Genomic DNA, 12,838 nt, shown 5'->3' with positions numbered 1-12,838 from the left:
GCAACAAACATTCATTTTGCTTGCTCAATGGTCTGGGGTCAGCTGGGCTGGTTTGGCTTCAGTCTGAGAGTTGGGTTTGTATCCTTTCTATGTATGTCTTCATTCTGGAATAGCAGCCAACTGGGTCATGTTCTTCTCACAGCAGATGGCAGGCGCACAAAAGGCCAAGTAAATAATACAAACACATTTACAATCTCTGCTAGCGCTATATCCACTGACATTCCACTGGACATAGCAAGTTACATAGTCATGTTCAGCATCAATATGGTGGCAAAATATACTTTGCTTATTTACTTATTTTGAGATATGTTCCATCAGTACCTACTTTATTGAGAGTTTTTAACATGAAGGGATGTTAAATTTTAGCAAAGGCCTTTTCTGCATCTATTGAGATAATCATGTGGTTTATGGATTACATTTATTGATTTGCATATGTTGAACCAGCCTTGCATCCCAGGGCTGAAGCAGACTTGATCGTGGTGGATAATCTTTTTGATGTGCTGCTGGATTAGGTTTGCCAGTATTTTATTGAGGATTTTCTCATCAATGTTCATCAGAGATATTGGCCTGAAATTTTCTTTTTTTGTTGTGTCTGTGCCAGGTTTTGGTATCAGGATGATGCTGGTCTCATAAAATGAGTTAGGCAGGAGTCCCTACTTTTCCATTGTTTGGAATAGTTTCAGAAGGAATTCAGTACTAGCCCCTCTTTGTACCTCTGGTAGAATTTGGCTGTGAATCCATCTGGTCCTGGAGTTTTTTTGGTTGGTAGGCTATTAATTACTGCCTCAATTTCAGACCTTGTTATTGGCCTATTCAGGGATTCAGCATCTTCCTGGTTTATTCTTGGGAGGGTGTATGTGTCCAGGAATTTATCCATTTCTTCCAAATTTTCTAGTTTGTTTGTGTAGAGGTGTTTGTAGTATTCTCTGATGTTACTTTGTATTTCTGTGGGGTCAGTAGTGATATCCCCTTTATCATTTTTTGTGTCTGTTTGTTTCTTCTTTCTTCTTTATTAGTCTGGCTAGTGGTCTACCTATTTTGTTAATCTTTTCAAAAACACCAGTTCCCGGATTCACTGATTTTTTTTTTAAGGTTTTTCATGTCTCTGTCTCCTTCAGTTCTGCTCTGATTTTAGTTATTTCTTGTCTTCTGCTAGCTTTTGAATTTGTTTGCTCTTGCTTCTATAATTCTTTTAATTGTGATGTTATGGTGTCGATTTTAGATCTTTTCAACTTTCTGATGTGGGCATTTAGTGCTGTCAATTTCGCTGTTAACACTGCTTTAGCTGTGTCCCAGAGATTCTGGTACATTGTCTCTTTGTTCTCATTGGTTTCAAAGAACTTCTTTATTTCTACCTTAATTTCGTTGTTTACCCAGTAGTCATTCAGGAGCAGGTTGTTCAGTTTCCACGTAGTTCTGCAGCTTTGAGTGAGTTTTTTAATCCTGAGTTAAAATTTGATTGCACTGTGGTCTGAGAGACTGTTTATTATGATTTCCATTCTTTTGCAGTTGCTGAGGGGTATTTTACTTCCAATTATGTAATCGATTTTAGTGCTATGTGGCACTGAGAAGAATGTATATTCTATTCATTTGGGGTAAAGAGTTCTGTAGATGTCTACTAGGTCCACCTGGTCCAGAGCTGAGTTCAAGTCCTGAATGTCCTTGTTAATTGCCTGCCTTGTTGATCTGTCTAATAATGACAGTGGGATGTTAAAGACTCCTACTATTATTGTGTGGGAGTCTAAGTCTCTTTGTAGGTTTCTAATAACTTGCTTTATGAATCTGGGTTCTCCTGTATTGGATGCATATATATTTTGGATAGTTAGCTCTTGTTGAATTGATCCCTTTACCTTTATGCCCTTCTTTATCTTTTTTTTTCATCTTTGTTGGTTTACAATCTGTTTTATCAGAGACTAGGATTGCGTCCCCTGCTTTTTTTTCTTTTTTTTTTTTTTCTTTTTGCTTTCCACTTGCTTGGTGAATATTCCTCCATCCCTTTATTTTGAGCCTATATGTGTCTTTGCACATGAGTTGGGTCTCCTGAATACAGCCCACCGATGGGTCTTGACTCCTTATCCAATTTGCCAGTCTGTATTTTTAATTGGAGCATTTAGTCTATTTACATGTAAGGTTAATATTGTTACCTATTAATTTGATCTTGTCATCATGATACTAGCTGGTTATTTTGCCCATTAGTCAATACAGTTTCTTCATAGTGTCATTGGTCTTTATATTTTCGTGTGTTTTTACAGTGGCTGGTACTGGTTTTCCTTTACATATTTATTGCTTCCTTCAGGAGCTCTTGTAAGGCAGGCCTGATGACAAAATCCCTCAGCATTTCCTTGTCTGTAAAGGATTTTATTTTTCCTTCACTTAGAAGCTTTTTGGTTGGATATGAAATTCTGGGTTGAAAATGCTTTTCTTTTGATAATGTTGACTATTGGCCCCCACTCTCTTCTGGCTTGTAGGGTTTCTGCAGAGAGCTCTGCTATTATTCTGATGGGCTTCCCTTTGTAGGTAACCTGATCTTTCTCTCTGACTGCCCTTAGCATTTTTTCCTTGATTTCAACCTTGGAGAATCTGAAGATTATGTGTTCTTGGGGTTGCTCTTCCTGAGGAGAATCTTAGTGGTGTTCTCTGTATTTCCTGAGTTTGAATATTGGCCTGTCATGCTAGATTAGGGAAGTTCTCCTGGATAATATCCTGAAGTGTGTTTTCCATCTTGGTTCCATTCTCCCTGTCACTTTCAGAGCTGGTGCACTGTGCTTGGAGAATCCCTCTTGTCAGGATCAGCTGCTCTCTTCAGAGCTAGCAGGCAGGAACGATTAAATCCGCTGAATCTGCACCCACAGCTGTCCCTTCCCCCAGGGGCTCTCTCCCAGGGAGATGGGAGTCTTATCTGTAAGCCCCTGACTGGGGCTGTTACCCTTTCTTCAATGATGCCCTGCTCAGTGAGGAGGAATCTAGAGAAGCAGTCTGGCCGCAGCTGCTTTGCCGCACTGTGATGAGTTCTACCCAGTCTAAACCTTCCAGCCTCCTTAGCACTGTCAGTGGAAAACCACCTACTAAAGCATCAGTAATGGCAGACGCCCCTCCCTTACCAAACTTGATCTTCCCCAGTCGACTTCGGACTGCTCTGCTGGCAGCGAGAATTTCAAGCCATTGATTCCTAGCTTGCTGGGCTTGGTGGGAGTGGGACCCGCTGAGCGAGACCACCTGGCTCCCTGGCTTCAGCCTCCTTTGCAGGGGAGTGAACGGTTCTGTCTTGCTGGGGTTCCAGGCACCACTGGGGTATGAAAAAAACTCCTTCAGCTAGCTCAGTGTCTGCCCAAACAACTGCCCACTTTTGTTCTTGTAACCCAGGGTCCTGGTGGTGTAGGCATATGAGGGAACCTCCTGATCTGCAGACTGCAAAAACTGTGAGAAAAGCATAGTGATCTGGCTGGATAGCACAGCCCTCATGGCTTTCCTTGGCTGGGGGAGGGAGGTTCCCTGGCTTCTGGTACTTCCCAGGTGAAGCAACGCCCCATCCTACTTCTACTCACCCTCTGTGGGTTGGACTCACTGCCTAACCAGTCCCACTGAGATGAACTGGGTACCTCAGTTGGAAATGCAGAAATCACCCACCTCCTGCATTGGTGTCACTGGGAGCTGCAGACCGGAGCTATTCCTATTCGGCCATCTTCCGATCATGTCCTAATAACAGTATTTTATAATAGTTTTTTTACCTGCTTTTCTCTCCTCACTAGACCGTGAACTTCTCATATTAATCTTTGTATCTCTAGAATCTAGGCCATTAGCATTTAAAATGTGTTCAGTAAATAGCAAGTGAGTGAATTGTTAGAAATGAAAAAAAAAAATAAGTGTTTGACAACTCTGTGAAAGGATTACTCACAAGTGAAGTAGAACCTAAGAACATAGGAGTGAGAGAAAAGGACTACTTCAGAAAGTATCTCAATTTTTTCTAAGGAGTCATAGATATTTTAAGTATTTTTCTTAGCTGGTTGAAGAAAAATCTTAAGAATATATTATCTTTCAAAAAAATTACAACTCTCATCATTATTTGAATACTGTGTTTAAAATTCCCAGTATTTTGATGTTAGAAGCTGATCATTCTCTATAGCATCCTAATTTGTCATTTTAGTTTACAATTGACATTATTTCAGTTAACAAGACATCTTAGATATTGAAATATTGATTAAGTTGTTGAAAATGGCTTCAGTAACTATCAGGAAATTGAAAAACCATTGTCAATTGATCTTTCTCTCTCTACACATATGTCCATGCACATACAAATGCACATTTCTTTTTTTAAATCACAAATTTGCCTTTGTATTAATATTCTCAATAACATATTTAAGTATGTTACATTAAATCTCAGGAAACAGTGAAATTTTTTTTCTTTTCATTTCAGAAAATAGAGAATCCTGATGAACTGGCAGAACTTATCAATATGAATCTTGCACAACTTTGCTCACTTTTGATGGCTTTATGGGGACAGTTTCTGGAAGCTATAACACTACACGAAGAACTAAGAATATTATTAGCACAAGAGCACCATACTTTGAGGGTAAGTTAAAGAGAAGTGATTTTAGAGCATTTTAATGAGTATTATTTACCTTTAGAAAATTTTTATGAACACAAACCTGATTTTTACCTATATATTGATAAATCGGAAGACATTTATCATAATGTTATTGTTTGACTTCCAAAATTAATAATGAAATGGAACAATACAGTTAAGCATATGACCTGTTTCAATCACAATCCCTGCTGCTAAGAAAAACCACCTAAAAGTAAGTAAAATCGGAAAATATATGATACAGAATAGCCCCTGGAACCTAAGAATAGGAATTAATAGCCAAGCCTCATTAGGGACAGGAATCAGGAACTAGAGAACTATCTCAAACTTAGTCTTCCTCTTCTCCTTTTCCTTCCCTTCTTCTATCACTGACCTAATAAAGGAATGTGTATTATAAACTTGGCAGGGTGGAGGGGGCAGTCCACACATTACACATATATGTTTGCTGTAGACCTAGTATGGACATTATGCAGGAATTTCTATGCAGTTTTATTGTATAGCATCTAAAGAGATTTTACGTGTTAAATAACTATCTTTCCATCTTTTTTCCTTATATACTCTGCATGCACCCTGATTTTACCTTACATGCTAGGAGTTCCTCCAAACATCATTAATTTCTTTTCCATTTAAAAAAAAATTTTCTTAATTATAAAACATAACATATACTCAAAGTCAGAAAATGCATGAAGTACGCACATTTTATCAAATAATTAAAAGCATACACGCTTTCAGTTATTATCCAGATCGAGAAGTAGAATACTCTCAATACTACAGATGTTTTCTCTGTGTCTTTTCCACTTACTATACCCTTCCTAATACTTAGAAGTAATCACTATCCTGTCTTTTGTGGTGACGAGTTCCTTATTTCTCTTTTAGTTTGATCACCTATGTATGCATGTGAAATAGTAGAGGTTGTTTCCACCTGTTACTGAATTCTATGTAGATGAAATTGTACAGTAATGTTCTTCTGTATCTTGCTTTTTCACTCAAGACATTAGAAGATTAATCCATCTTTTTTGACAGTACCTGTAGATTGTTCATCATCATTGCTGTAATATATCTCCATTTGAATATACCCACATTTGTTTATCCATTCTACTGTTGATAGATACTTGGATTACTTCTAACTTGCAGTAGCTATTACAAACCAAACTGCTATGAACATTCTTGTATATATGTCCTGGCATACCAGTTTATCTGAAGTACTTACCTGTGAGGGAAATTGCTGAGTCATAGGGTATGCGTAACTTCAATTTTACTAGCCAATGTGACAGTTTTCAGAGTTGTACCAATTTTTACTCCCACCAGCACAGTTTGTTACTCCACATACTCTCCAACTCTTGATACTGGCAAGCTTTTTAAACTTTGCCAAACTGATGGATGTGAAATGGTATATTATTGAGGCCTAATTTGCATTTCTCTGATTACCCATGTGGTTGAGCACTGCTTTGTGTGATTATTGGTTATGCAGGTTTGCCCCATATGAAGTGCCTATTCTAATCTTTTGCCCATTTCTAATAAGATTACTTTTTTCTTCTTTATTTCTAATACTTTTCTGTGTCCTTTGTTATGTGTTTTTACTAATAGAGCCTCTCTCATTCATGGTTTATTGTTTTCATTGACTTTATATTGTTTTTTAATGAACTGGAGGTCTTAATTTTAGAATAGAAGGAAACTAAGAGAAAGGCCGGACATGGACATAGCCATTTTTGGACATAACATATGTGGATCAGTGAGATTTTTCAATAAATGATGTTTGAGACAATTGGGTATCCATGTGGTAAATATTAAATAAAATTCAGTTCCAAGTGGATTGAAGATTTAAATGTGAAAGGCAAAACTGTAAAGCTTCTAAAGTATAATCAGAAACTTACAGAAGACTTTAAAAAGTTGGCTGGGAGTGGTGGCTCACACCTGTAATCCCGGCACTTTCAGAGGCCAAAGCAGGTGGATCACCTGAGGTCAGCAGTTCAAGACCAGCCTGGCCAACATGGTGAAACCCCATCTCTACTAAAAATACAAAAAGTATCCAGGTATGGTGGCGAGTGCCTGTAGTCCCAGCTACTTGGAAGGCTGAGGCAGGTGGTGGAGGTGGAGGTTGCAGTGAGCTGAGATCACACCACTGCACTCCAGCCTGGGCAACAAGAGCAAAACTCCATCTCAAAAAAAAAAAAAAAAAGATAATGCAGAGTACTTCTATATAATTTTCATCAGAATTACAAATCAGCATTTTGGCACATTTGCTCTATCCTTGCCTCTTTTTTGTAGGTAGATACACATGTAAATATGCATACATATATACTTACATTGTTTTTCCTGAGCAATATGATATTTATAGACATAGTATTCTTTTATGATTAAGTACTTCAGCATATATATCCTAAGAATAAGGACATTCTCTTAGTTAACCAGTACACTGATCTACTTTAGAAAATTTTATATTGATACAATACTGATATTTAATGTATGGCCCATATTTAAGTTTTACCAATCATCTTACTAATTTTTGCATAACAAATTTTTCCAAGATCAAATTCAGGTTCACACTGAATTCAGTTTTCATGTTCCTTTACTCATTTAATCTGGACTAATTCCTTATCTGCATGACCTTGACTTTTTTGAAGAGTATTGGCCAGTAAATTTGTGAACTATTCTTCAGTTTGGGTTTGTATTATATTTCCCAGTGATTAGATTAAGATGACACAATATTGGAGGATACTACAGTTTTTTTCAATCAGTTTTGGTAAATTACATTTTTCGAGGAGTTTATCCATTCTGAGTTTTTTTAATTTATAGACATCAAGTAGTTCATAGTATCCTTCAATTATCTTTTTAATATATACAATATCTAATGTTTTCTAGTTTTATTCCTGATTTTATTCTAGTTTCTAGTTGTTTGTGCCTTCACTCTTTTTTTCTTGAATTGTCTTACCAGACCTTTGTTATTTTATTTGTCTTTTCAAAAAAGCAATTTTTGGTGGTGGTAATTTTCTCCCTGTGTGTTTTGTTTTGTTTCATTATTTTTGCTATATTGTAGCAAATAGGATCCATATATCAAACACTGTTATTTTATAGGAGTTTTTCTTAGAAGTTCTTTATTAAAGATCAATCACCTTCTCTAAAGGGCTAAATAAAAAGGATTCTACAATGGATGAAATAGCGTAATCACTGTATTCAACTTACTAATGGTCTGGCATCATCTTAATGTAGCAATTTAGAATGAATAACATAATGAATGGAATGTATTTTTTTCGGCAATTTTCATGAACATCATTTCTCATTACCAAGATTTTGAATAACAATGAATTATGGTAATAGTATCAGAAAGGTAGCCAGTTTTCAGGGTAAATTAAAGTGACGTTGATAAGCATTAAAGGATCTCACTGACATTCTTTTTTTGGAAATTTAGGACTCTGACAAGACTTGAAAGCCAGTCCACCTCATAGAGAGGTGAGGTGAATGCATACCAATACCTTAGGCAAAGTTTTCTTGAAAAGTATGTCAGAATACACAACCAGTGACCCAATTTTCTATGCTGTAGAACAAGAATCAGCTTTTTCTGTTAAGGACCAAATGGTAAACATTTTGGGCTTTGGGAGCCACACATTTTTGCCTTAACTACTCAACTCTGTTGTAACATGAAAGCCACCATGGATGGTATATGAATAGGTGAATGTGGCTGTGTTTCAATAAAGTTTTTTTTTTTTTTTTTTTTTTGAGACGGAGTCTCGCTCTGTTGCCCGGGCTGGAGTGCAGTGGCCGGATCTCAGCTCACTGCAAGCTCCGCCTCCCAGGTTCCCGCCATTCTCCTGCCTCAGCCTCCCGAGTAGCTGGGACTACAGACGCCCGCCACCTCGCCCGGCTAGTTTTTTGTATTTTTTTAGTAGAGACGGGGTTTCACCGTGTTAGCAAGAATGGTCTCGATCTCCTGACCTCGTGATCCGCCCGTCTCGGCCTCCCAAAGTGCTGGGATTACAGGCTTGAGCCACCGCGCCCGGCCCAATAAAGTTTTATTTACAAAAACAGGTGTTGGGCCAGATTTGGTTCTCAGGCTGTAGTTTGCCAACCCCTACATTATAAAACTAAGAGGAATGTTGATACCTCTTCCACAAAATAAAAGTCTGTTTGAAGGTTATTTTTAGTGACCAGTAGAAGTATAGGCCAGTAGCAAGAAATAGTTTTACTTGGGAAAGGTAATCTTCAGGGTATGTTTTTCTTTTTTTTTTATTTTTTTCTTTTTTTTTTTTTTTTTTTTTAATTTTTGTGTTTTTATTTAGTTCCCACAAGCAGACAGGGCATTTTTTTTTAAACTATGTGTTACTAGAGAAAAATATTATAGTTCCATTAAATTGTTCTGTTTGTGTCACCTGAATGGAAGTTCTGGGAAGAGAATGGTTGCAAAGATTAGATGCAACTTTATAGCTTGATATTCAGTGGGAAAGAAGCTGTTCTGGGTGGAATAGGAACAAGAAGGTAAACTTAAAAGAGCAGCTGGTGAACACAACTTTGAGAAGAAAGGACAAAGAAAGGGGACCAAGACGAAAATCAGGTTTGTGGAAAACTAGAATACCAAAGATAAACTTTGGAATTTTACCTAGAGCTTCCCTTTTCTCACCCCATTCCAGATACCAGGATAGGGCCTATTTTAATTCCTAAATGAATCATGGAAGGATAATAAAGACAAAATAAGAGAATGTCCTAATGTTACTCAAGCAGAAATAAGCCTTGCCCTTCCCTGCCGTGTATCACAAAAACTGTGGCCATGGTAGCATATTGTGTTATCTCGCTCCCATTTGTGCAATTCAGGAGGAACTTTGCTAATAAAGTATCTTGTTCTTCTGAGAATACAGTGCTAAGCCTACAGGAACTGAAGTAGCCTAAAGGTCATTCAATGTTTGTACAGGGACAGACTTAGCTACAATAAAGTATATAGGCTGCCTGATAACGAATTCACAAGCAGCACAATTGAACTAAGTCGCAGAAATAAACCTTGATACGAAATCTCTCCTTATTGGTGTGAAAGCAAATTATGAAGCAAAGAGTTGGACTAAAAAGAGGAAATGTAAATCCATACTTGAAAAAAACAATTTAATAAATTAGTTTTATACCGGTTCAACCATATTATTTAATATTCAGATCCAGCGAGTTCAGGTTTTCAAATTTTTGGCGAATCAAGGCATCCAAACTTGTTGAGCTTCTGTAGTCATATGCCATACACATTCGCGCTACATCATAGAGACTATTGTGTGTGAATAGTTACAGGTGCCCCATATTAATTAAAAAGATAAAATATATTTATGATAAGTGAATAATGTTTTTGTCATTTCGAACTAAAATGGAATGATCAAGTGGGACAACTTATATAAAAAGCAAAAAAAAAATCTGAAATCATCCTGAATTTTATGTGTCAAGAACTGTAAAGAATCTTGAGATTTTGCCCTCCTAATTATATGCCAGCAAGTTAGTCTATCATAGATTGATTCATGTATAGCAGCAGAAAACATGAGACAAAGGACCTTATTAATGGTAATATTATCATTTGTTCTCTTTCCTTGAGCCCAGATTTCCACAGCCCAACATAAAAAAGGCCAGGCTCACACTAGTGGATTGCAATACAGGAGAAAAACTCTGTGCTTAGGGATCCAAAATATTTTATAATAGATAGCAAGGTTTATCCACCGATGCTGTAACCTGTTCTTTGCTCCAAAGGGAGACATATCTCCGTTTTCCCAGGCTTTTCCCTAATATGAACATCCTTGAAAAGATAGTCTGTAACAAAGACAATCAGGGTTTCTGCTCACAAACCTTTCAGAAATGCAAGAGACGCATGAAGAATTGTCTCTCAACAGTATGTCTTATAGAGAATTTGCTTTCATTGCAGTTTATTTCCTCAATAATTTTACTGATCTTTATTGCTAGTGCTTCCAAAGATACCTCTTGTTGTGTTATAATGCTTCCCATTATAGCATCAGAGATGCCATATTTAATATTGATTGTAACTTGTGTCTGGAATTATAAGTCCAATATTAGGGAAATAATATACTCAGTTTGCAGATCAGGAGAGCCAGATTTTGTGCTTTGTGCTAACATTGCTGACCTAAACAAGCTTTTGTTAGGGTTAGTGGAGTCAAAGTAACAGTTGATTTCACATTCTTTCAGAGACATGTTAACCATCAGCTTGTATAAATCTTTAGTTCTATTATGCCACAAATGTTTATAAAGATCCTGCAGCCAAATACATAGGGTTGCCAGATGAAATGCAGAATGCCCAGTTAAATTTGGATTTCAGGTAAATAGTAAATGATATTTCAATATATCTGGTGCAACCCTATCAAATAACATACTAAAGCATCAAAGGGTTTAACTGTGTTTTACATATTTTTGTATGTGAGATATTAATATATCTTGGATACAGAAAAGAATTCCTTGGTCAAGAAGAAAACAAATTTCAAGCTTATTCTTATGTGGAAGCAGGGCCTTTTGGAAACATATGGCTTTACTTAAAATGCATGCACTATTATTGATGGTTCTAACCTAGAGCAAAAAAATCCAAGTTGATATGGTGACTCTGCTGTTCAGTTACTTAGTATTCTGTAATACTGCTCATTTAAATTCATCACATTAACATGTCTTTCCTGGCTGGGCATAGTGGCTCACACTTGTAATCCCAGCACTTTTGAAGGTGGAAGTGGGAGGATCACTTGAGGCTGGGAGTTTACAACCAGCCTGAGCAACACAGTGAGATCCTGTCTCTGTTTAAAAAAAATTGTGTCTTTCCTTGAACTATAAAATGGAACTCTGCTTCTATGAGGATAGCCTCTTTTTTCTTTGTCTAACTTCTCTCCCACCTTGTAGTTGCCTGTTTATGTTTTTGAGTTCATAGCAAGAGGTTTGTTACTAATGCTTTATTGAAATTATGGTGATTCTTCCAGGACCACTGCCTGTAAACCCAAGAACTCATCTAAAAATTGAAAGGAGACCTTCATAGATGGATAGACTATATTGTGCTCTTGGAAATGAAAAGTTTTGTTTGTTTGTTTTTCCCACAGAATGTTTATAGATGGACCATAGTAATTTATTTATATTTTTACTTAATAAACATGTGTATAGCAATTATTATCTGTGTAAGGCACTAATTGCTTTATGAATGTTAACTCATTTAATCATCAACACAATCTCATGAAGTAAATACTTTGTCATTCCCATTTTATAAAAGAAATATTGAGGTTATAGAAAGGTGAAATAACTTAGCCAAAGTTGCATGACTTGTACATGGTAGTGACTGGATGGGAACCCAAGCAGTAGATGCAGACCTAATATTTCTACATTTCATCTCTTTCCCATGAATTTGCAAAATATTCAAAATGAAGTGTAAGTTAAGACTTCAAACAAAATAGTAGTACAAACTTATAACATTAGAATACCATCTATTATGATGCTGGTTTGCTATACTGTTTATGTTTTACAATCAAAGAGAAATACAATCTCAAACATAGTTTTCAGTGTCAACTTGGTGGTATAAAATATAGTTTTGGATTTTTATCCAATTGAATTAGAGAACATGCCATTTGCTGTATTCACTGGAATTAATCATAAAAAAAATACTGTGGAACACTAAGTATGCTGCCAGTGGTCTAATAGCTAGGAAATCAAAACGTTTGTTGACAGCACCACCAAAGTAGAAGATTCAAAGGCATAGATGTTACCTAATATGACACATATAGGTAACTGTGTCCTAAAATGTAATATTGTTGGGGAGGGCGGGGATAACAAATTTTGAGTGTAACAGATTTTATGTAACACAAATTAACCATTAACAATTTTAATGTGTACAATTCAGTGGCATTTAATATAGTCACAGTGTTGTGTAACCATCACCTCTGTCTTATTTCAAGACATTTACATCACTCCAAAAGGAAACCTTGTACACATTAAGGAATCACTCCCATGTCCCTTTTCCCCATTCCCTGGCAAGGGCTAGTCTCATTTACTGATCTTGGATGTTTCATATGAATGTAACCATACAACATTTTGTATCTGGCTTCTTTCACTTAGAATAATGTACCAAGTTACATCCGTGTTTTACATGTATCCATATAATGATTTTTTTTATTATTATACTTTAAGTTCTAGGGTACATGTGCACAACATGCAGGTTTGTTACATATGTATACTTGTGCCATGTTGATGTGCTGCACCCATCAACTCGTCAGCACCCATCAACTCCTCATTTACATCAGGTATAACTCCCAATGC

The 12,838-nt window shown here is 36.6% G+C and overlaps 1 protein-coding gene across 3 annotated transcripts in view; it reads left to right on the top strand.

Moving 5' to 3' along the window:
• Positions 1-12,838, top strand: part of FAM135A (family with sequence similarity 135, member A) — a 151,958-nt gene that overhangs the window by 87,440 nt on the left and 51,680 nt on the right. For all 3 annotated transcript variants that reach the window (XM_011957042.1, XM_011957041.1, XM_011957043.1), the window contains one exon: positions 4,415-4,570. In XM_011957042.1, coding sequence (XP_011812432.1) covers positions 4,415-4,570 — 156 coding nt within the window. The remainder of the gene's footprint in view (positions 1-4,414; positions 4,571-12,838) is intronic.

Source organism: Colobus angolensis, unplaced genomic scaffold (assembly GCF_000951035.1).
Source record: "Colobus angolensis palliatus isolate OR3802 unplaced genomic scaffold, Cang.pa_1.0 Scaffold431, whole genome shotgun sequence".
NCBI classification, from domain to species: Eukaryota; Metazoa; Chordata; class Mammalia; order Primates; family Cercopithecidae; genus Colobus; species Colobus angolensis.
Note: the sequence above shows the minus strand (reverse complement) of the source record. Positions and strands in the feature narration are given on the sequence as shown.